Source organism: Onychostruthus taczanowskii, unplaced genomic scaffold (genome assembly GCF_017590055.1).
Source record: "Onychostruthus taczanowskii isolate IOZ18803 unplaced genomic scaffold, ASM1759005v1 scaffold20, whole genome shotgun sequence".
NCBI lineage: Eukaryota > Metazoa > Chordata > Aves > Passeriformes > Passeridae > Onychostruthus > Onychostruthus taczanowskii.
Genome location: NW_024499240.1, coordinates 9,418,849 through 9,444,932, shown reverse-complemented (window position 1 = coordinate 9,444,932; position 26,084 = coordinate 9,418,849). Strand labels below are relative to the sequence as shown.

General features: G+C 38.3%; 1 protein-coding gene across 7 annotated transcripts in view; it reads right to left on the bottom strand.

The window, feature by feature from the left end:
- The window catches only part of PARD3B (par-3 family cell polarity regulator beta), a 394,903-nt gene that overhangs the window by 239,100 nt on the left and 129,719 nt on the right, over nucleotides 1-26,084 (bottom strand). For all 7 annotated transcript variants that reach the window (XM_041403270.1, XM_041403272.1, XM_041403271.1 and 4 more), the window contains one exon: nucleotides 22,042-22,148. In XM_041403270.1, the coding sequence (XP_041259204.1) occupies nucleotides 22,042-22,148 (107 nt within the window). The remainder of the gene's footprint in view (nucleotides 1-22,041; nucleotides 22,149-26,084) is intronic.

Here is a 26,084-nt window from a genome sequence, read left to right as displayed (position 1 = left end):
CACACAAAACTCTGGACTTAGGCCCAACATTTTTAACAATTTCTAGGCTGAGGTGTGAGCAACGTCTTTTCCAAAACAACAGAAAGCGGCTCTTAAAAGCAGCATTGATGGTATATTGACAAATATTAGGATTTGGCACCTCTACTGGCCAAGAACCAATTCCTAAAATAAACGGAAATGTTCCAGTAAGGGTGAAAAAAACCCTCCAAACCAAACAACCCACACACACCAACACCAACCAAAAAAACTACTGGAAACATAAATAATATGGTATATGTTCACAACTTTAGGGAGCTGTCAATATTGGAATATTTACTTAAAGAATGCAGTTAACTGGCCAGCCATATAATCACTGGCACCTTTAAAAAAGAGGATATGTTTATTAGCTCTCTCCCCATTTATCATGCTCGTTTTAATTGCCTATGAGGTCTCTGCCTGCACTGCAAGCCTACAGAGACACTACAGAGCAATATCAGGAGGACTTTGTGCCTGAGCCTGTAGTATTTGCATCTCAGCAAGATTATTAATTTGAACTAAGCCATGCTTAGAGCACTTGAAATATTTTGGCTGACCTGCTATCTGCTAGGATATTAATATTTTTATTTTATTTACTTTGTGGTGTTCTTATTCTACTTTCATATTTTAAGGACTGTTGAGAAATTTACTGTCCAGAAATACAGAGGTGGCCTTTTATTTATAAAGAACATTAAACAGTGGTATCAACAGTGCAAGGTAGCAAAGAAGCAGGTGTTTTCAAGCTAAAATTTTTGATTTTTTTTTTTTTGTATCATCCATTTGGAGACAAATGTATATATTTAAAAAAAGGTGCACAAACTTTGGACATCTGAATTACTATATAAATTATTTGTAAGCAATTATTCCTATGGCAACAAGCATCATTGAAAAGTGCAGTATCATTAGCTCCACAAATGCACACTAGTCTCTTATTTTGGTTGGAAACCGCCAGTGTGCAACTAATATTGCAAAAAACAGGAAAGAAATTAATGTTTCTACAAGAAAATTTACCAAATTTTCTCAGACGAAGAGAACACCACCATGACCTTTCAGGGCTTGACTCATTGCTTGAAGCCTCCCAAGATCTTTAATTGACAAAACATTTTAAAGAGATTTGCAAACTACAAAGCTGCATTTTGACTAATTTCTTTTTCGTTTAGAGAGATGCTGCTTGTATTCCTTTTTGAAGTAAAGAAAAAAATCTCTTAACCCACTATGCATTACATCAGGATAACTTCTTCATAGAAGTGGTACTTAGGGGACCTCTAAATCTTATCTAGACAGTATTATGTATGATACCACATCCCTATTTCTCCCACAAAAAAAAATCTGAAGTTTAGTCCCACCACATAAAGATACTAATTCTGAACACTTTAAAAAAAAATCCTCACAAACCTGACACACAATAAAGGAAGCTTTACATAAGTAACTGCACTACTGAATCAAAATTTTCTGATTTTGTTACAACAACATGCCCTCAATATTATCTGAAAGACTTCTAAAAAATGTGTATTACCTAAGAGTTCAACGTACAAGTGATACTGTAACCTTGCATCTCTACTCCTTGCAATAAATTCTTGGATGACTTCACCTGTTTTTTCATCAAAATTAAACTACTTGTGTCTTCACCACCACCAATGACAGTGGAGGTTTCCAAAATTTAAAAATCAAGTCCATTTTCAAAGTTAAAATGAGTCTTCATTAAAGACTGCATTTAATACTTGGTTGTTAATGCCCTTTATGAATGGCACGTATAATGAGATGCCTTAAACACGCTAGGTTGGTCAGCAGGAATCCACAGATCCATTGATTCTGTAACAGCAAGGATAACCACACGGTTACCAGCAGGCTACCAAGCACTGCTCACAGCCTGGGGGAGCCAATGTTGAGCTTTGACTTGGATCAGAAATTTCTATCATTGCTTTGGAACAGTAACACCAGGAAGATGCTGCAAAGGTGTAAGAATGCTTTTTATCTTACTTCAGCAGCTGCAGCCATAGCTCTACTTAAGCCAAGAAGGCAGTCAGCTCAGTAACCAGCACGAGAGGAAACTAGGAAAAAGGCTGCCCCGTCTTCTCAGACATGCCGTTTTGTAACACCCCACTCATCAGGGACAGCCTGGCATAGTCCCTGTGCCAGTAATCCCTGGGTCACACTCCCAAGGACCACTACAATCCAGTCCACCTGGCCACCTCTTCTCCCAAAAGACAGAGCTGTGCCACAGAATGCAAGGCCTGGCTAGGGCAATGCTCTGCTCCTGCTGATCTGCATTTGCCCTGTGCATTATATATTGTTATTACAGGGTATTATGTTAAGTTTTCCTCAGAGTGCAATGTATATTAGTAATTGCTAGTTACGTTACTTCTATTCCTCATATGGGATTATCACAGTGGAGCAACAGCACTGATTAATCAATTAGCATAGATTCATTAGAGATGAACGATAGGGCAATGTAATTGTGTTTACTGAACAATGGATGACAGTGTGCTTAAAGCCCAGGATTTCTAATAACGATATGTACATAACATCATGAATATTTAGAGCACCCTCACTGCAAAGCTAGAGAGAAAACAATCAGGATGTGATTCTGTGTGCAAGTAACGCTGGAGCCTGAAGACTGCATAGATGGGAGAGCCACAAGACAGATGGCACCATTAGATGACTTTTTTTGGCTTTGACTAAATCTTTGTAGAACAGCTACAGCATTTCCTGTACTTCAGAATGCACAGACACGTCTGCACAATACAGTGGCCAACAGTATAATCAGTCAAAGCCCCAGGTGTCTTAGAAACATTAACCAAGCCATATTAAGCACAAAAACATTAAAAAACTGGCAGAGCCCACTCTATGAAACAAACAGAAGCATACAAGAGTAACTTAAAACTTTTTCTCCAGATGTCTGAGGTGTACATCCCTTATTGTGTGTCCTTATCAATGGCTGAACACTAAACTTACAACAACCATTAATGAATATGAACACCATACTCTCAGACACATCTCTCAATATATAATTAGTGCCCTTTAGGTATTAATGTAATAGTCACAGACCCTTCTTCTGTCTGATGGTGGTATACAGACTAACCAGCAATTCACATGGATATCAAGAGATGAGACAACAATTAATTTCTTGAAAATATGGTGCAAAGAAGAGATATTGAAATATAGCTTCTGCTGCACTCTGCCTGAAAGGAAAAACACTGAAAAGGAATATAAAATGTTACAGGGGAAATACTTTGCTAAAAAGTTAAAGTAGAAAACATGTTGCCTATTATGCTCCAGGAAATCAGAAATCTTCATCTAAGTCCAATACCCAGGTCCCATGAGAAAGCCAATCTACAGCATGACAAGGACCTGAATGCTCTCAGAGATCACTCATCCAGTATTTTCCCAAGATGCTTCCACATTGTCCCAGGGAACCACAGTCTGTGATTAGCACAGAGCTTCCTCAGCTGTGATCACAGCCCTTTAATACAAGGTACTAAGAATTACTTTGCCCGTTTAGATCAAAGGCACTTTCATTCCTGCAGGGAGTTAAGCATTTCTCCTTAACTCTGTGGGCTGCAGTTTTATTTACTTTGAAAAAGTTTCACATATTGAGTTAATTTAAAACTTATCAGTTTCCTCCAGTCTAAGGAACTTACTGAATCAGTGACAAATAGAGACGTCTGCAGGACAATGTACTCTTAAGCCATCAGTTTGATATGCTTAGAGAAGTTAAAGTCTCAAAAGAAACTTTTGAGTTATGTACATATATAAAAATATACCTCTGTGTGTGTACATAAGTGAACAAAAAAGTTGCAGATGAAGTCTTCCAAAAATCTTATCTGGTCACAAAGATAATATGGAGTTTTACCAATATATCTCAGTACAGGAAGGAATTCTCTTTAAAAATTCTCTCCTTAGCTCTGGGCATTCTAGAAACCAAATTGCCCATCTTCATTCTCAACAAAACCTCCTCAACACTGTGGCAAGGAAACAAAATGATGGCCTAAGGAAAATAAAACACAAATTTGTCTTGCCAGGCCTCTATTTGATGGGCAAGCCCTAGACTAGACATACTCCTAATTTCTCTGTTGCCACACTTTAAACCAAATTTTAAAAAATAATTTGTCAGGGGAAAAAAAAAGCCATCTATTCAGATGATTTTGGTGAGACAGCATGAGGGCATCTTAACCTACAGAGCACCAAACAAGTAAATAAGGGTTAAAACATTGTCTGAATCACTTCAAAGAATTGAGTTGTTTGCATCCAAATGGGAGAAAACATGCTGTCCTACATAAACCCCTTGATCTCAATCCCAATTCTCAATGGAAATTAAGGCAACTCTGTAGCATTTTAATTCTGCTGAACTGTATACAAAACCTTGTTTTAGGATCTGGAAGTACAGGCACAGTGTTATCCTGAATTTACGAGTGAAAATTATTAATACACCTGAGTTGACTCCTGTGAGCTGAGACATTACTATCAGTGGCTTATCTTAAACCTAGCAGGCAATTTAGACTAGAGACAGATCACCTGAGAGCATATTGTTATTTCCAATAAATCCTTATGAAGCATAGTGGTATTTTCAACCTCTCCTAGGGTTTTTAAAAGTCATCATAAAAAAAATTTCATAAAATCATCTGGTTCCATGTAAATTATTAACTACATATTGAAATAACAGCACTGGTTAGTAAATAACTTGACAGTACTTAAAAACTGCAGTGTAAAAGACAGGAGTAATCACACAATTGAAAGGAAGCTGAGTGAAATAAATATCTTAGGAAAAGATATATCAGCATATTTGCTGGGAATAAAATAGAACAGCAACTATAAAACCTTTCAGATTAATTAAACTCAGGACATTTTAATGAGCACGGTTGCATCCACTAATCAGATTATGATGGGGACTCTCACATCCATAGGTTTATTAAAATTATTTGAAGAGAATAAGCAAACAAAATCCCATGGGTGCTTCAATTTCACACTACGAAGTTATTATCACCAGAAACAGCTTTTTTAAGGTTACAGGTGGACTTAATTGTACTATAGTTGTTGACTAGTAGCAGCATCTCTAATTGCAAGAACAAAGGTCAGAGAAGACGTTGTTGCTTAGGTGAGCACAACAGGTGATGTGGACAAATGAATAACTCTCCAAAAGACAGAGAGCAGCAGGAGATACCAACTGTCCTATTTCTTGCATGTGCTCCTGGATAAACACACAGTTTCAATGCCTGTTTCCTTGCTTTTGAGAATAATACAGGCAAGGTATACCAACAGAATTATTGGTAATAAGAAGGCCTTCGAGTAAAATTCCCAATTTTTGTTTATTCCCGTTTTAAAATAATGACATTCTAGAAACAAAATGTCACTGAGACTTACTAAGTACGTGTTTGCCACAAAGTAGAAGGAAATAGCTATTACCTGTCTCCTCACATGCCTTCGTAAAGCTCTACCACTTCCTAACCCCTCCACACAAGATGCTCAAGCTGATTTCAGAGGCATAGAGAAACTACACTGAGACTTGTTCCCAGTTCCTCAGAAGTTGGAAACAGAAAGTATGGCACCAAATAGCAGAATAAATCAAGTCTGGCTACCTGAGAGGGCCAAGGTCAGTTAAGACAAAGTGAAGAAGGTGACAGGTGCACGAGTGACAAGGTTCAGTACATCTCAGTTCTTTATGAGGCTTCTCAGCTAAGACATGGGAAACCACATTGATTTAAACATGAGTATTTCTTTAACTTACAGTTCCCTTAATTTTAACAAATGTGTTGACAGAAAATCTGAGTGGCCTGAAAAGTTAACTAAGTTTTTATACATGTAAATTATTTATACTTTAAAACTTCAGTACAATATGCTTAGATACAAAGCACAGTACAGTTTTATATACCAGTGAAATATTTCAAGTACTACTATTTATGAAGAAATTCAGTGTTACTTATCCAGGTCAGATGGTAATTAAGAATACTTCACAACTAGAAATGCAGGGAGACTGGCAGCATGCTGGGCTAAGAGTGTGGGGTTTTTTATTTGTCTCACCCCTACTACCTATGCCAAGTTCATCAAAATTTACTATTTAGAAAAACAAATTTAAAAGCATTTTGTACAGTCGAGTTTCTTCTGCTATCACATAGAAAAGCATAGTTTTTTTTCTGATGATTTTACAATTGCATTATAATAACCCAAAGTACTGTAAGCTACAAGAGTTTGCTTGCATCTTTCTTATATTGAGCACGACTCATCTGCATATTTAATGGCTCCACATCACTGTAATGCATTCTGGGTACTCACAAGTAAAGACATTACCTTTTCTTCTAGAAAGAAAAGGTAGAAAGGAATAGCTTCAATGAGTTACTTTGTGAAGGAAAGAACAAGGTAGACTTCCTAAAGAAAAGCCTCTCATTCAGAGATGAACTTTACCAAATTCAAAAGCAACTGAAGGAAGCATTCACTGCTTTCTTCTGAAAATGAGCTTAATAGTACAGGAGCTGATACATCCTGCAGGCAAGAGCAATACATCTTAGACTAAAGTTGCCCCCAGTAGAAAAGAAGATCATGGAGGGAATGGCATTTTTTCAAGTGTCTATGCATAATCTCATGCAGGGCTTTAAATTTCAACCAAAAAAAAGGACTGTGATTTAGGTTTAATATTTTCATAGAAACTACTGGATACATGAAACAAAAGACTGAAATAACAGTGTAATACTGATCTGTGTTGCAAAACTGATGTACTGCTGCATTTTAAGCTACTTGGAGCTTCTGCAATTTACATTCACTCCTGTACAATGGTAATGAAGTGATCAAGCCTGGAGATCACAAATACAAGGGCCTGGGGAGCTGAACTCCAGCTCAGAAACTTGTCTGAACAGTTTCCTCAAGCGTGAACTGACTACAGCACAGTGTCGTGAACACAGGAGGAGTCCAGGTTCTAAGAGGACAGAGATAAGGCTTTCTATTTGCTCTGTGGTCTCCCAGCAAATAACCATTTCCTGCTGTTTAAATGGCTACAAATTCCAATAGAGACAAGTTCAGTCAGTGAATGCTCACCAGAACTTAAAACAGGAACCCAACCAGAACACTTTCAGGTATAATTACACTTGATCTGGACTAAAAATTAGTTTATTTCCTTTGTCCAAGTATCCCCATGGCTGTACCCAATACCAACAGCTGCAAGTACCATCAAGTCTGGAAAACACAAATGGAAGGATTGAGGGAGCTGAGTGCAAACTGAAATAAAGTTTGAACAGTATATTTTGGGGTTTTTTTTTGGCTTAAGCCTGAACTGTCTTACACACTGGTAACAATCAAACAGGTACTGTTTAGCATACAAAAGAAAATATTATTCCTGTTGTTATGGCTATTTGGACATCTGATAGCTTCAGGCCACCCAAAGGGGCCCCAACAACAACAGCTCAGCTTAAAAGACAAAGGGGCAGATACCTTTGAAGTGAGAGATGACAAAGAAACAGCAGTAGACCTTGAAGTTTGGTCTGACAGAAAGAACCTGAACATTTCAGAGTAAATAAATTCTATTCATCCTCACAATTCTCTTGAAGGCAAAATAGGCACAATGATGCTGAATGCCAGAAAACCCAAGGGCAAAATGCTCTCCCCACAAACACCCCTTGTATGGCAGCAGGAAAGACGACCAACAATTCAGGGGGGATCACTAAACAGCACCGGGGAATGATTCTTGAAATTGTTAATATTTTCTGACCTAGCTTGTATTTTATTGTCTGGTAAATATGAGTGATATTTTTTTCTGACCTAGCTTGTATTTTATTGTCTGGTAAATATGAGTGATAGGAAAGCTCTGTCAAAGAAAACATTAGCAGTGCCTATTAAGAGTATCCTTTGATTCTTTGGCACCCAGGCTGAGCAGGCATAAAAGTTTTGAGATGAGTGTGTGAAGACTACTGCTCATGACCCTGTTCAAACTAGTGGAAAATACAAGACTGGATTTCCAGTCCTGCAAGTGAATGATTTTTAGAGACTTACAACACAATTCAGGACACAGATAAGGAAAATTGGAAAATAAATGCTGGGTTCTAGAAGCAAGTAGTTTCAAAGTGGAAGGTCACAGTTGTGTCTCCCAGATCTGTACCTGTATCCTGAATGGCACAGGAAAAACAAAATGGCAACTACGTTTCTGCTGGGAAAGGGGAATACAAACCACTCTTGCACAGGTAAGACTGTGGTGCTGGGAAAGACCTCACCCTGCCCCTTTGGAGAAATCATGCTTGTTTGGACAATTCCTGCTTCTCACCAGTGAGGAGAGGTGCATTAATGTGGATAAAAGGCTTCCATAGGGATGTAAAAGCTGTTACACATTAAGTCATTTCTAAGCTGGTCTAGGGACAAAGACTTGTCATTCCCCTTTAAATCAAAGATTAATAGTAACTGTGTACCCAAGACTTATAACAGTAAGAGTGTACTTGCTACTGGCATTTTTTATTTTATTGCTGCAGACAATGACTTCAATTTGTGGTCAACAGACCTCTAAATTCCTTGACTACTTTTAGAACATCATAAAAAGAAACTGTGAAGATCTAGCATAAGATATGTCTTCACTGGAAAGTTTTTGGGAGTCAACAAACCAAAAAAAGTGAAGTTATAAGCCATACTTCAGATTATAAATTGGTTGGCATTTCTGACATTGACAAAGACAATTACTTTTTTGAGTGGGTATTTTTAGCGAAAGGACAGAAAATTCCTGGCTTTTGTTTTCAGAGATAAAACTGAAATGTACCAAGGACTACTGATGTTTTTTCTCCTGGATTCACTTCTGATTTATTTATAGGAGGGCTTTCTACCTTTACCTGCAAATGTCACAACTGAGCTTGTGACTTTTATATAGTTTCTTAGTTTAATAACTATAGTAGGTACAGCACACATTCTGTCTCTGCCCCTCTCCAAAAATAAACAAAACCTAATCACATCTAAAAACTAGTTTATATTTCACTGTTCCTAGGAAATAGAGAGAGTTGGGCACAGATAACCTAATTTTCACCTGTTTCTGCTTACTCCATACACACTAACTCAATTTAGATTGATCTGCTAATGCTTGCAGACTTACTACAGTGGCACAAGGGTACTACACCCATTCAGCTTATTCTCAAAAAAGACAAACCAAGATGAAATGTTGTTCATACTCCTTTTTAATTTTATTTTAGCTCTTTGTTTATCGCTTCACTTCAAAGCGCTTCTAATATGAGGCACAGTTTCAGTGTGACAACTTTGTAAAATTAAAATAGAAAAAATGTGCCAGCATCAATCTGCTTTACATTGGAAAGCACAACAGCCTTGAGACAGAAATGACGACTTGTGAGAGTAAGCTATAATGAACCCAGAAGTGCTATCTGCAGTAGGAAAAATATATCAGACTGGAGGCTGAACACTCCTGAAACAATTTGTCTTCCTGAATAGGAGTCTCCTATTCCCCACTTGCAGTGTACAGCCAAGTCTTACTCCAAAAGCAAGGGAAAATTATCAATACGAATCCCCACAATTCTGTTGACTAACATTTCTTATTTGACTTGGAGCTACTTAAAGTCCAAATTAAAAAAAATATACAGCCCAGAATAAAGCTGAGTCTGCAAGGGACATCCACAACCTGTGACCTATCAATGACTGGGCAGGAAGGCAGGAAACCGCCCTGGCAGCAGGAACCCCACAGGACAATCCCACCAGCCCGGGGACAGGTACCCAGCTAGGGCACAGCCGGAAGGTGGGAGCCAAGGCTGGGCAGCAGCTGCACAGAAAGCAAGGTAACAGATGAGGCTGAGCCAGCCTGTATGCCCTAACCCCAGGCCTCTGTGCCAACAGAGCAGGGGAAACAACCCAGCACACAGGAGGACACCAAACCTGGCAGCTCTATCCCCAGCTCCCCAGTTCAAAAAGACCAAAGTCACGGCAGGACAAGCACGCTAATAAATATGGTCCTTGTGAAGAGGGAGGCTACAGAGGGTCAAGGGGCTGATCCCAACAGTACCAGTGAAGACCTGTGGCAGGTGCACCCAGGTAGCCAGGCCCTTCTCAAATACCAGTGTTGCTAGAAAGCAAGTTTCACTGCCTAGTGAGCTCGATTGTCAGATTCCTTTGCACAGACATCTTTTCATTACCTGTGAACTGCAATATATTGGTGTAGTGTTCCTATTATTTTCACAACAATGTACCTGAGGCGCAAATTCAGTTCTCTTAATGCAAAGGGCATCACATGAATATATATGCTACATATGGATGGACAAAATCAGTGAGTAGGATTACTTAATATTGCTTTCCCAAAGACATGCTTTCATGCTAAAAGGACCTTCCAACAGGCTCTCCCAATATGTACAGACATTTACCTGTCTTCTGCTTGAAAATTACTTTTTTTTTCCTTAGAGAGCTGGTGAAAGCTATGAACTTGCATTCTAACTTTAATGTGTACCTTTTAACATAATACCTGTTCATCAAAAGCCTATATATTTTTTCTACTTTAAAAGTAAAACAAACCTGTTATTAATTGCATATATTACACCAAAGAGTATTTTCCCACTTGATTTTTGCTGGCCAGACTGAAGAGAGCTGCCAACCAGCCCTGAATGTGCATGTTTGGTTGTTACAGAACAAAATACTAACAGCAATGGAAGAGAAAGCTAGACCTGAATTAATCTTACTTATTAAACAAATCATAAAAATGTGTTTATGTGGTAGTCAACATCACATTCATATGAATATAGAATGATATGTAATAAATTCTAAATATCGAATGATGTCAAGAAGAAAATTTATATCACTATAAACCTAGAGTCTGCATGTGGCTCCTGACCTTAACAGGGAACTAACATGTTGGACACTAGAAGCCTGATTACTATAAAAACAATTTTAAAAGAACTAACATCAATAATTCAATGTTTTAGACACTTGCATAGTATTAAAAATACATGTAATTGGCAGCAGATTAATTTCCCAAAAGTCTTATAATCTTTTAGTCAAAAGTCTTATAATCTTTTGGTATACTGCCAACAATTTAAAGAAAATATTTATGAGTGCATGCATCTGGTTCTAATGGTCTAACTTTACCTGTAAACATCAGGGTTTGTGTAACTGATGACATGAACACAAAGTTATCAACATGCCTCTCAAAACAGCCTTTTGAATATGGCAACTACACACAAAGTAGACAATGAAAGGTAAAAAGGCAGCAAATCACAGCCGGGTATTAAGCAATCATCAGGTTCAGTGTTTTGTAAATTTAAGGATAGCTTTGGTATCATTAGCATGGTAATCTCGAATCTAACAGCATTTCTTCTGTTCTGAAGTGCTTCACAGAGAAAAAACATACACTATAAGTTCTCCTGCATGTACTAACTAGACCATCAATTTGACCATAAGATAGCACCCACCTCATACCATCCTGCTATCAATGGATGGACTTGCCTATGGACAGCAATCCAATGTCCCTTCTCTTCTGGATGATAGCATGGAGCATTTCCCAGGCTTAACAACTGCCAACCAGAGACAGAATGGTCTGAAGACTGAAGTGGAACTGACTTCTTTTACCCCACATTAATTCTGCTATTTAGAAATTTACAGTGTGATTAGTAAATAATAAAAATACTATATAAAAACTTCTCTAGCCCGTTCTGTCTCTGTTCCCCTGAATCTCCTTGGTAGGAACATAAGGACTTACAATAAAGAATTTTGCATTTTTGCCATAAGGAGCAAAATATATCGATTCTAGGTGTTCTCACCACTGTACAGCAGACCTCCTCAGTCACCAACATTTTCAGGGTACCTTCTGTAGAATATTCTTCCATCAGATATACAACATTACTGAATTCACTCTCTCAGATAAAAATCCCAAAACATCCAAGACGACTCATACTTCTCACAAAGGAAATGCAGATACATTTATGCATCAGCCACACTGATGTCATAGCTGGTATTTGTGCCACCAATTTTCACCAACACCATTAATTAAAAAACCCCACAGCTTTGCAGAAGCACACACCAATATGTGATACCTAGGCAGCTATGGTGTTGCTACACAGATATGAGGAAAATGTTCATATGGTCTTTTAAAGCAAATATACAGTTAAGACTATACTCCTTGGCTGAAAAGAATACCACTAAAATGTTTGAGCAACAAACACATCTGTCTGTGAGAACTGCGATATTTCACGGACTTGACTGATGTATTTATTTATTATCCATATTTTGGCTACATCTTTTAAAATCAAATTGAAGGGGATATAATTGTAGCTGCTGATAGAGATTTTTTTTTTTTTTTTTTGTGACTTAAAATCCATTTAAATCTGGTTTTGTTCCCTGGCCTCTCCTCTTTTTATCATGCTTACAATTTCTCATAGAAACGCTTTATAAAATTCCCCTTGGAATATGCCTCTTCTGCCTATTCTGAAAGAGAATTCATTTGGGCTTTTATGAAAAGTATCAAAAAATGAGACAACAAAGACTAACTAGCCCTTGCTCGGTAATGCAGCTTGCAGTACTTACTTTACCCCAAAACAATGTATTTCTGTTTGATTCTCATCCTGCTGCTTGAAGGACACAAAAATGAATGCAGACCATAAAAGAAAAGGAGGGTTGGGGCTGGAAGTGAACTCCACATCTGAGGAACCTTCACCATATTGTTTGAGGCGTGAGGCCAGGTGAAAAGAAGGGGGTTCCTTTTGTTTCTGTAAAGCTGACAGATGTACCGTGAACTTGATCGTACTTGGTTATTCCAAAAGGCAGAGGAAAGAAAAAGGAGGAGGCCAATTTATCTCCCCAGGTGTTAAAACATGTCATCATCTCAGATGTACCCAATTAGGTCAATGGAGCAAGCATTCTACAAGAAACAGCAGCTCTTTCATTTCAGGTCCAAGTTTATGTCACTCTAAGACAGCTGCTACGTAGACAAGAGCACAAATACTAACACAGAGAGTAATTCTAACTCTAAGATACCGTATATGCTCTCAAAGATATCATGAGATGCTTCAGTGCAGTCACATTACATGGTATGGTTCAAACACTCAAATATAGAGAAGAGGGTATTATAGCCTCCCTTGGGACTGACACAAAAAGAAGCCTTTTACTTGAGTCTTAGAGAGGAGCTTGATAATCCATATAGAAACCTATATTAAATCAAGATGAATTAAAGACAAAACTTATTGTTACTAGTACTTTAAGGAAGACGACTAAAAAAGCACAAGCCACTACTCAACTTCTTCAGAAAAAAAACCCCAAATAATCTTACAGGAACAACTGTTCCTATAAGGTCTCTCTGGGGGGCATTTTTTTTCTCCTTATGATACTGCTTGGAATGTGTAACACTTTGAACTGGCAAATATGGTTCTTATGATCTGAAAAATGTCATAAGAACAACTGTGCCAAGTGAGACCACAGGTATGTCCATCTTTGAATAGCAGGCTGCCTCACAAACTGCTAATTATTGTCCCTCATAGTACAGAGAAATAGCGGCAATAATTTGCTCTTGCATCAACACAGTTACTCTACAGTCTAATCACTTCCTCTTAGCTGAAAATTTGCAAATTTTTTTTTGCATATTGTCTTAATTTTATTTAAAGCTATTTCAGAGAAATTCTACTGCTGACGTTACAACAAAAGGTCACATTAGAGGCCAGAAGCAATCACTGCAATTACTGACAAAAATTGAAAGTGGGATGTTTGTTCAAAATCCTGAAGCTCACTGATTCAACCCTTACTATTTTAGTCTATTCACACTGATCTTAGTTTATTATTCCTGACTCAAACATGTTAGAACACCTGCAACAGGAAAAGGACACAGTTTACAGAAGCAATAAAATATTCCTCCCTTGGTTTCAGTTGTCAATGTCAGAAATTGTTTCACATGCACTGACTAAAATCAGGACCTGCTGCCATAAAAAAATTCCAATGCAATGTGCAAGTTTCAGAGAGACCTATATCATTATCACAGCTCAAAAACCTGTAAATCCATATTAACTGAGACACTAGCCACACAGAAGAACAAATCTCCAGATTAAAGTGTCTCCAACAAGTTGGGTAATTCAATGGTGAAGAGGCCTCACCTAACAAAATAAAACCATAAAAAAGAAATCCCACCTCCCTAGAGTGTGAATAACTGTCAATCCTGCAAAAGAAACAAAGCCACACATCTGACTTTTGGAGAAACACAATTATTAACCAAACGAGTAGAACTTCATACACCTGCATTCCAGTGCACTGGAAGGTAACATATTAAAAAATCCAAAATATTTTTTTTTCCTAATGTCACAGCAACATTTGTGTCTAGCTCAGTATCAAAAATCTCTACTATTATTCCAAGTTGTCCATGAGATTACTATATTTATGGAAAAAGTTACTTAGTAGTAGGCATTTCAGAAGAACACTGACTGAGAACCTATTTTATTTTAGCTAAATGTTTCCAGAGCTTGACAGTAAATGATATGCATGAGCCATGTTGACTGTCATCTTCCACTTTTGACTGTCAGACATGGAAGTAACTTGCTAATGTTTCATTCCAATTTCAGCACCATGAGCCTGTTGCATACGCTGCCTGCTAAAAGCTGTTCCAGACGGAATGACAGTATTTTGTAGGACCCCAAAGATGTAGCTATAGAAATGAATGTGTCAACAGCATTGACAGCATGACCTTTTTTCCCTTTTTTTGTCAACTGTTCTTATTTCCACCCTTTAATTTTTCCACACTCCCTGTAAGACAGGCGACTTAGGAAAACAAAGAGTTTTAGTCTCTCGGCCATTTTGGATCACCTACAATCTCACTGACCTGACTGCTCAAGGCAGAGGACAAGGGAGGAATATAAACAATAAGGCATCTTCAAAATTACAGCCAAGGCCCAAAATTCATTTTAAAGAGGAAACAAAACCCACTCTCCTACTATCATAAGAACAATGAAGAGCTTTGATGATTTTCTTAATGAACAGTCAGTAAAGTGCTGATACTCCTCACATTGGAAACAACCTGGTAACAATGAATAACTTCTACTGATTACACCATTTTTACTGATAATTTATATACCATGTTAATATCACAGAACATTCATTATTAGCTCTTATTACAATAAATCACAAAAAATTTACTTATCCTGCTGAAATAAAAATATGTAAATTACACCCGCTGCTTATTTCAAACAATACAGGTAAAACAATACAATTTCTCTGACACACAGGCTGTGGAGGAACAAGAAGAACACTTCTCCACACACACACACACATATGCTGCTCTGCACCCTCAAAAGAGGGAATTACCACAGGGCACTTCTGTCCTTTTTCAGATGAACAATTTAGTATTCTGACAAACATTTAATTTACATTTTTTAGTTTTTCCTCTACAATATAAAATAATTTCTTTTTGACACAGCACACAGTACAAGAAGAAGAAAAAAAAAGGCAGTAGAGGGCTGTAAGGCAGCAGAGAGAATTGAGAAAGAATGGCTTTTGTTATTTCGACAGCCCTCAGCTCACTGCATAGTTGGATTTATAATATGTTCTTTAAGAGCAGCAGTTTTCATGGTGTAAGAGTGCCACACAGCTCTGGTTCCTGCAGTGCTCACACCAACAACTTCAAAACTAACTCACTGCAGATGTCCCTATGATCATCTAATCAGACATCAAAAGCAATATACTGACAAGCTCCTGTGCTGATTAGAAGTGCTCTATATATGTTTCACAGCATAAACAGACACACAGTAGTTACTTTATAAATGGATTCACCCACATCAGAATTCCCTTTTAAAAAATTCCAACTGTTTGGAACTCCCCAGCTGAATGACAGAAAATCCTTTTAAATCTCCCCAGATCTTCTGTTCAGCTCCAAATTGCAGTATTTCAAGAGCAAGAATTAAATTATTAATAGGAAAACTTTTACCGGAAAAAAGTAAATGCCTTCCAGAATTAGAAAAACCTTGCTGCTCTGAATGACAGCCTAAGACCACACCACATCAGGGAGGCAGCCTTGACTTTACCCTCCAAACACGTGGTAACATCTAAGATCTATTTCCAAATCTACTTTGATGTCTGATTATTACACGTCAACAAGCATGGATTAAAAGCATTACAAGTGCACCAGCGCTGCTAATTTCTGAAAAAATACTGTGTTTCTCCCAATATGTGGTCTCCTCAGAGTCCATGTCCTGCAACACTTAAAGAGGACCTGTAAGAAAGATGGGGACAGACTTTTTCGTTGATAGGACAAGTAATGGTTTAAACTAAAAGAGGGGATATTTAGACTAGATAAAAGAAAGATGTTTTTACAAAGTAGGTAAAACACGAACAGGCTGCCCGGAGAGGTGGGAGATGCCCTCTCCTTGCAAACATTCAAGGTCAGGCTGGATGGGGCTCTGAGCAACCTGATCTAGTGGAAAACGTTCATGCTTATGGTAGGAGGGATGAAACCAGATGACCTTTAAGGGTTCCTTCCAACCCTTCCAAAGTGTTGTATGATTCTATCATATTACTATGGGAGAATTTCATACTGGAATTCTAACACGTACAAAAGGATCAGAAAATAAAACTATCTGATCTAGTCCAGTAAAACATACTGGACAAAAGTTCTATCTTCTAAAATCAGACAGACAATACAACCCTCATGGCAGTGCAGTCTCTTAGCTCAAGTCTTAGTATAAATCTGCTGAATCAAGTTATAAACTCTATGGAATTATTCCACCACTGTGCCAAAAAAGACCTTTTCTGCCCTGTCCTACTTTTAAATAGCATGACAATTCTAATATTTCTGGGTGTTTTTTTACTAAAATACTCACATTTTGTAAGTACTACTCATAGTCAAATTTGTAGTATATCTTTATGTCTACATATGTATATACCATATAGAAAAGGAACAAATAAGCCACATCCTTACACATGTTGATGTTATGCTAATTCGCAGACTGCTAATCAGGAAGGCTAATACACCACAAGCACAATTAACAGCCACAAGAACCAGAGGAGGTTTTGACCCTTTTTAACAAGAGCTTGAAACATAAAAATGTTCTAATTATATATCAACCTTATTCAAAATTGCAAATTACATGTCCACAATGCATAAAATACAGTCAATTTCAAGTTATATCTAGGCAAAAATTGAAACTGTATTGAGCCACTGGAGCAGCTCTTCAATTGATCCAGCATCTCATTGTATCTTTAAATATGGATAAATACAATTTAATCCACCAGTCCTATTGATTAACTCCAAGATAACCGAAGTATTTGTCCAGGAAACATGTAGCTATAAAAGAAAGTCATGCAGAAAATAGCACACTATAATAATCAGCAAGTTAACAAGAGGAGGTGAAATGTCAGTTCCACCAGAATTAATGCAAAATTCTTATCAATTCAAATAGGATCACAATCCTCTGTCTAAAACTCATGACAAATCAAGTCTTATGGTAGTAGAGGAAGTCTGTCCCTGGGCAAAAACAGACAACCTGAAGTTACAGCTCCAGAAACAAAAGTTCAGATGTTATAATTATACATTAGCAATTACTACCTGAACAAACTGGATTGAGCAGAAGCCGCAAAATGTATTCTTTTCCCTAACGCCAAACCAATAGACTTTCCGCCTTGCTGCATCTCACCCCTACCATCCTGGGCAGAGAGATCAGGAACTTCTGAGCTGGTGAAGAAAATCCAAAACTGCAGCTCTGCTCAGCAAACTGGGGACAAGTTTTGAGCAAGTCTTAAATGCCCCAAGAATGTTTGTTTCTTCTGGAAGGTTACAACCATCTTAATCCTGCTGCACGGCTTCACTCCAGAGCAGATCCCTAGCTGACAACTACGTGTCCATTGCTATACCCACTTTTGTGAGGCCAGGCTATTTGCAGCCAGAAAGCAGCTGGACCAGCCCTTGGCCTTTGCCAAAGCAAAACTATGGGCACAGAACTGTTCAGAGAAGTAGAATCACAGAATCTCAGAATGGCTTGCGTTGGAAGAGACCATAAAGATCACCTAATCCCAACAGCCCTGATACAGGCAGGGACACCTTTCACTAGACCGGGAGCCTCAGTGCCTCATCCAACCTGGCCTTGAACATATCCAGGAATGGGCATCCACAGTTTCTCTGGGCAACCTGAGCCAGTGCCTCACCACAAAGAATTTCTTCCTCATACCTAACCTGAATGTCCCCTCACAGTCTGCAACCATTATTCCTTGTCCTGTCACTACAGTTCCTGATGAAGAGTCCCTCTCTGGCTTCCTTGCAGGGTCCCCTTCAGATACTGGAAGGTTCCTATGAGTTCTCCACACAACCTTCTCTTCTCCAAGCTGTACAGCCTGTCTTCATAGAGGAGGTCTCCAGGCTCCTTACCAGCTTCATGGGCCCTCCTCTGGACTCAATCCAAGGTCCACATCTTTCCTGTACTGGGGACCCCAGAGATGGATGCAGCACTCCAGGTGGGGTCTCACCAGAATGGAGGAGAGAGGCAGAATCCCCTCCCTCGACCTACTGGTCATGCTTTTTTTGCAGCTCAGGGTCCAGGTGACTTTCTGGGCTGCCAGTGCACATTGCTGGCTCACGCTGAGTTTTTCATCAATCATTACCCCTCCAGTCCTTCTCCGCAGGGCTGCTCTCAATCCCTTCTCTGCCCAGCCCACAGGTGTGCATAAGTACATTAAACTAATTCTGTATCCCTGAAGTCCTCTCTGGATACCTAGGGAAGGAAGTTTCCCTTCTTGAAAGCCTGGCCAGGGCTCTGTGATCCTAACTAGGCAGAAAAGCTGAAGAGTAGCTTTAATAAAGTAAAAAAATTAATTAACAAATACTTTTTCTTCAATACAAAGAACAAATTCTGATGTGTGTTACCCCTATTTTTCCCTGATTACTGTCTCTGAATTTTCCAGTGGCAGCTATCACAATAAGGAAAGAGGTTTGGATGAAAAAAGAAACTCAAATTTTGTACCATCTGTTAAATGACTTCCAGCCTGAGGGAACAGATGCTGGACTTCACTATCAGTTTTTGATTGATCTAGAAGTATTTTGTTAATTGGGGTTAAAACAACAGCTACGATGTGTCAGAGAAAATAGGAAAGTATAGCTCAAATTCTCCTCAAACTACCTGGTCATTTGGAAAAGGTTTTGTTATTTTTGTAATCATCATACAGCATTAAAAAAATCAGATCTTCCTTTGAATAAATGGGACAACATCTGAAAAACAGAACACGTGCTCTGCTTGAACACATACTCTGCCATAAATACTGTGAACAGCTCAAATGGTTCATCAGGTTCTACCAGTTCACCTGAATGGGATAGCAAAGTTCCTTTCTTGTATTACTGCATATTTGCTGTCCTATTTCATGCATTACTCATTGCACAACTGAAGTGCACTTTCCAGGAGGTAAATCAGCAATGTCTTCAGAGAATCCCATGGTAGTCCCCACACAAAAAACCTGCTGAAGCACTGGTTTATCAGTGTAGGGCAGCCTATGGGTACTGCTACATGGAGCCCACTGCCACTTCCATGTGTACCAAACACCAAAATGCCAGAAGCGCCAAAAAAGCTCAACTAATTACGAAAGTCAGTTTCAATTACAAAATAATTGCTAAGATAGTTGTGGCATAAATACAGAGACTTAATTTTTACTTACGTGCACATGTTTCATCTAGCAACAGTCCTGGGTTTTCTAATTTGCATGTGACTAAAGGAAGCAATTCAACGTGAAAAAAACTTTTGTTTGTAGCAAAGGAAATTCAGTATTAGTTTTAAATTTTCAGCAGCAATATACAGAACAAAGGCATTTTTTCTAAATAATGCTTTAACACTTCAAAGACTATAGCTATTTTCAAAATGCAGTGTTCAGTTATATCTGCCATGTTTTTTCATTTGTCAGATATTGATTTTTCTGCATGTTTTAAAACAATCTGTACCTAATTTAACCTATGTTATTTAAGCTTTCTGTGCTTCCCAGAACATTATGCCAAAGCATATTTCAGTATGATTGACAATGAGAGTTTTAGAAATGGTAGTGTTGCAAAAATAAGAGTTAGAGTAACGTACTTTGCTGTAATAAATTTTTGCTTTCACAAAAAAAATCAGAACACCACCAAACAACAACTTTGAACTTTCTGAGCCTACTCCCCTTCCCTTTACATGACATATTAAAAAAAGTCCTTCTCTACCCCTGTTACTTGTCCAGCTTTGACTGTCACCCCAGCAGCTGACAGACGGATGCTCTGTATTTTAGCACAGGGAATTCCTTTAGGCTTAGAGAACTCTTTTGTACTGATGCAAGTCAGTGAAGCATGGTGATGTTTTAACTTCCAAGTATTACTACAATCCTCATGTAATGGCATAAAATGCACTTGTCACCACTAAAATTACATAAACTCAACTCAACAAAATGCTATTTTTTCTTTCTATAAAGCATTCAAAATACACCTGGAATGAAACAGATTTCACTTATTTTTCCACCTTTTTTTGCCATTTTCATGGTTATAAAATACCAGGGGTGAGCATTATGTACTGACATACTCACTTTATGTGTTTCTCAGCTTTGCCAAGAGTGTAAAATCTGCACTGTTAACCAAGAATTTTTCTCTGTACTTTCATTTATCAGACTAAGTCACTATTTCATTAATATGTAAATGCTTGCAACAAACATCAAGAAAAACCTCTCAGCTCAAACAGGTCTGACAAATGATGCAGAACTTTGACAAAGTTCAGCCCCCTGTAACATCATAATGTACTTGGAGAGTCACTGAGACTTTTACAATTGCATCACTTAGCAAATAACACACGCCATTGTAAAATAAGGTGCACACAAAATATTTAGATGCATATGCATTTGACCACGCAAAGAGAAACAATGAACGGTCAACTAAAATCCTGCATTGGCATTCAGAATCAGTGTTTTAGAGTGAGACTCATAGAACATCTGCATGTAAGTCAGCTGACTGTGTATTTACTTCCTTTATTTGCATGAACTTAACTGGAAGCTTGGTCTTAAATACACCTCCAGCTGAAAGGTTCCCATCTCCAGCATGTGTCACTGAACCCCAGCTCTCCTCCCCTACTCCCTAATGTGCCAACACAGCCATTTATAGAACCTTACTCTAAACTAGTTGTGGTCTAGTCTGAAACATCCCTCCTGCACCAAACAAAGACCCAGGACTTCTGAATGTTGCTTTGTTTTGAAATAAATCAGCCATAGACTGTTTTGCACAGCTGGGGACAGGGAGTGAACTGCAACATTGCATAGAGAATCTAAAGGAGAAAAGGCATAAATATTACATGCAAATGAAAACAGCAGCATCATTTAAGCCAGCATTCATGTGGACTAAAGAAGAGCAGAACAAAGCTTTCTAGGCAAACACTAAAAAGTAACTTTATTCCGCTCGAGACACTTATCCCAGGTGACATTCAGAGATTCTAAAGAATTTCATTAGTTTATAAGTAATGTAGGAACACTTTCCCCACACACAAGGCTTCAGGTCTTAAAACTGCAAAGTAGAACATGTGGCCCAATTGTGACTAAGACAGCATCACTTTAAGAAGATTAAAGACAATCTGCAAAAACATATGATTAAGAGTTACTGCATTTTCACTAATTGTGGCTTTGCAATAGAACTTAGAAATAACTATATTGAAAACAAATTTGCCCTCAAAAGGGAAGAGTCAGGTAAGACAGAAAAGTGAGACAAAGAAGAGACCATACAGGATACTAGCAAGGTACCAAAGATGACAGAAATGCTATTAGAAAACAAGAAAAGTGAAAAAAGGTGCAAGACCAAAGAAGCAATGGTAAACTGGACAGCATAATACTGAACAAATAAATAACTGCTGAAAGTTCAGGTCATATTCCAATGCCTTATGACACTATTGAACTTTATGTAAATCTCTTATTTAAAAAAAAAAAAACATATAGAACCTCTGTTAATTGACTGTATCACCTAAAACAACTATTTTTTCCAGAGGAAATTCTCTGCTTTACAGAAAATGAGTATGATGCATTTTGTTATAGATCCAAATACATGTATAGCTTATAAAACTACTATATACAAACAGGTAAGAAAGGTTTTGGTCTTAAGAAGGTGAGAAACATGACACCTACTGCCACAACATGCTTGAGACCATGGTCACTGGGATGAGTAGCACTTGGGAAATCAGCAGGTGCACCCAAGGATGGATCACTGCTCCTCCGTACCAGGAGTGGTGTGCCTGTGAGACAAAAGAGAATTCAAAGGTTCAGGGATGCTAAATTAGCACAAAGGAAAGCTTCATGTGGTAAAATAAGAGAAGTGTACAGCACTTAAACATAAGCTTATCTGTGGTAATACCCACCTGTTAAATTACTAGATCTGACAGGATTGTACCATTTCAGACTTAGCTAAAGAAATGATAACATTTTGATGCACTGATGTAATAGACCTCCACCCATGAGCTACCTAAATTAGGTAAAAACTGCTGACAAACAGGAGAAAAAGGCACCTCCTCAAAACAACAAATGACTGGCTGCATGTATCTGTGACCACACGTACCATCAAGTGAATGAAACTGAGATTACAGCTATCAGTTATAACACTAATTTACAGTGGCTGGGGCTGATGGCAGTCATAATTACTAGATCTAGAAAAGAAGTTTGAACATGCAACAGTTTTTTTGTTAGATGCTAAAAAAGCTGGAGTGATTCTACTACATTCACTTTCAGTACAACTTTGACAATGCAGCTGGAATAAATTCCTTGTGTTGATGAGGGGCAACCAGACAACCTAATGCTCTTAACCCTTCCTCATGGTAAGCAAGCTTTTACATGCAGGTAATCCTTTCTATGCTCACTTCTGCAGGAAACCAGTAAGAAAGCAGAAGTAAGACTTACATTTGTGTCCTGGTATTAAGGGAATGCTTAAATATCTGAAGGTAAATATTGGTTTTTCTGCCAAGTGAATATCATCTGAGTACCAAGAGCTATGCATGTTTTCACAAGGAAGTTGGGTAGAAAGGGACTGATCATCAAATTTTGTGTTATTTTCCAAAATTGTCCATAGGTCAAAATGAACCAAATCTCTCCACCCAAATATGCTTGTTCTTCACATAAAGCTGAGGAGAAATTTGTTTCCCTGCTAGGCATATTTGGTACGAAGGTGTATAAAAGCTAAATACAAGTTACTGCCTTCTTTAAGATAAATACCTATACCTTAAAATAAATTTTTCTGTGTATGACTAAAGTTTCTGGTGGCCTGTATCTGACTTTTTGTCTGTCTTCAATACAACAGTCTGAAAACAGATGCTGAAACATTTCTGTGTGATTCAACACAACCTGGTCTCCATCTCATTTTGACATAAACATGAACAATACAGAGAAACTATTGAAAACCCTTTGCACTCGTACTTTTATTTGTAAAACTTGCACAACTCAATGAGCATACTGTTTCTTACACTCTTCAAAGCTGTCATCCCAGCCTTGTTCCTCATTTCTGTCCTCCTTTTTCCAGGGTGAGAAATCCACAGTAACTCTAAGAGGGTACAAAAATTTCCCCAGAGTCAGCTTAAGAGGACAAAGATGGGAAGGGAGTGGGATGAGTGACCTCACACAAAAAGATCATTTATATCAAGCTCATCCTCCTCCCAAAGCCAACACTCTGAAATTAGGTTTCTCCTTTTTTTACTGAGCTGTCTTCTACAACTAACTCCTAATTTCTTCCTTATTCCTCTGGCTGAGAGAAAGATGAAGGCTCCCAACCCTGTGACTGCTAGGAGATGAGACCCCTGCTTGTTCCAGGACCTTCCAGCAGCTACACGCCAGGTGAAGAGGTCTCCTGCACCACACCGCTCCAGCACTTCTGTCTGCTCTCTGTATTGAGTGCTTTAAGATCCTCCTTCTTACCACATTCCCCATCCTCAGTACAGAAGATCCCCTTTCATTTGTTTTTGTCAGTGTTTTCCAAAGAAACTGAAACAAAATTTACAACTGTCTAAACTTTGAAACCAAAGTCTGCAGGAAGCAGCAGGATTATAGAGACTACCATCCTCCAATTTGGGAAGATGGCCTTGCAGCTATTTTGTTTCTTTTCATTCCTGCAAATTTTTGCTTATTGCCATGAATGAAATTTATGGTGCTCATCTGGAATGCTTCTCTACTTGTAGAGAAACAACTGGACTTTTTGGCTAGTATACATAATGTTTTCTCTTTTCCCAGTATGTTGTAAATTTTAGTGTCCTACAGATCATTTTTTACTTGAAGAGAAAACCAGAGTCTATTTTCTTCATTTTTTAAATGTATTTACAGACATGTAACATAATTTCTTGTACAGAAATATCACACGTCATAACATCTCTGTGAAATGAGTCAGCTGTAGTCTTTAGCTAAAATTACACAAAACACTCCCTCTGGCCCTTATTGTTTTACGTGTGCACACCACAAAAACACAAACCAAACCTTGTATTAGGCAAAGATAAACTGAACCAAAATGTGCTTGTTAATAGGAGAAAATCCACAGCAAAGAGGATGACTGGATGAAAAAGAGACGAGAAGAACCTGTACTGCCCCTCCTTTTCAGGAGAGTCCCTTATTCCCTTTCATGAGACAGCAACTCTCAGCAGCTCCCAGAGCTAATGAACTCTGCTCCATCTCCCCTCATCTCCTCTGTGGCTCGGGCTGCTCCCTGCCATAAGAACACATTCCATGCCGCTCGCTGCATTCCATCCTGCGCCTCTCCCACAGGCTCCTTTCTTTTTCCAGCCTTCCCCTACCTCCTCTGCATTGCACAACTCATCTCTTGAAAGCAAGCACGGTCCTTGTATTCCCAAAGAGAAACCTCCCCACATTTATTGCCCCAGACTCAACCTGATTCAGGAGCTGGACCACATCCACTATCCATACATACCTTGAATTTGTTCATCCCCATCTTCCTCAGCCATGAACAAAATGTACTGAAAAACCATCAGCAATACTGCTTACTACGGACATGCTATAGAAAATAACATGCATTTTCTTAAGAGATTCTGTCATCCGTTTTCTTCTGTCAGGAAACTGAATGCTGCCTTTTCCTTACAGCTTTTCTTTAGTCAGGCTGTGTTTCCACATTATTCTACTCACGCTCTTACATTTGTGCTGAACATTTATAACCACCAATGTAAGTTCAAACACAAAATCCATCTTTCCCTGAATGATGAGAGAGAAAGAAACTCCTTCCTGCATACCAAGTTTATCATAGAAACACATTTTTTAATAAACATTACTGTTTTGTGCCAGAGTAGCACTTTCTATTTTAAACTTAGGAACTCGGTTCTAAAAAATAGTTATCCTCAACTAGCAGCACTGCATCAGGAGTTCACAGACAAAAAAACTTGAAACACATATCCAAAATTTTTTCTCATAGTGACAGCCTTTAACCTTCCATTCTTTAAAAATTTGCAGAGTACCTTTTATTATGGTGCCATAACACCTTCTAAGCACGTGTGTCAGCCTTATTCACAACACATATTTTTAGAGAAAACTGATGAGGAAAAAGTCCTGCAGTTATCCCTGCTTAAAGTCTATTACTTATTTTCAACTAATGTAGATCAATCTTTTCTTTTTGCTAGCATCACCCTCAAAAATTAGTATCTACACAGACTCATGGTTAACAGTGTATTTTCCCTGAACTCTTATGTTTTGGAAATATTTTTTTAACTGCAAATATGGTTGAAACAAGCATATGGTAGAAACCACACTTAGATTTAAATTGGTTGCATTAGGGAAGGGGAAAAAAACCCAGAAGCCATTTGTGTACAATTAGAAAGTGAAAATTTTCATCAACAATGGCAAAAGAAACATCTCCATACCAGATGTAACCCGATTGTCTTAGTTTGTTTTGCTAGTTATTTAAATTTCACCAAAAAAGCTGTACACAGACATTAACACATACCATGACCAGGAGTGTGCCCTGCCTCACTGAAGCCCTCTGGTAGTTCAAAAATCAGCACCTGAGGTTAGGGGGCCCTGACAAACCAGAAGTGATGTGTTCAAGAACACTGTGCAACTGCAGGTCAACAATGCAAGGTCTGGATTTCCAGACACAAACATGGTATGGGGAACTTTGGAGCTCCAGCTGCCCCTGCTGAGGTCCCCCTAAACTCTACACTGTTTCCAGGCTCTGAGTTGCAACATCAGAT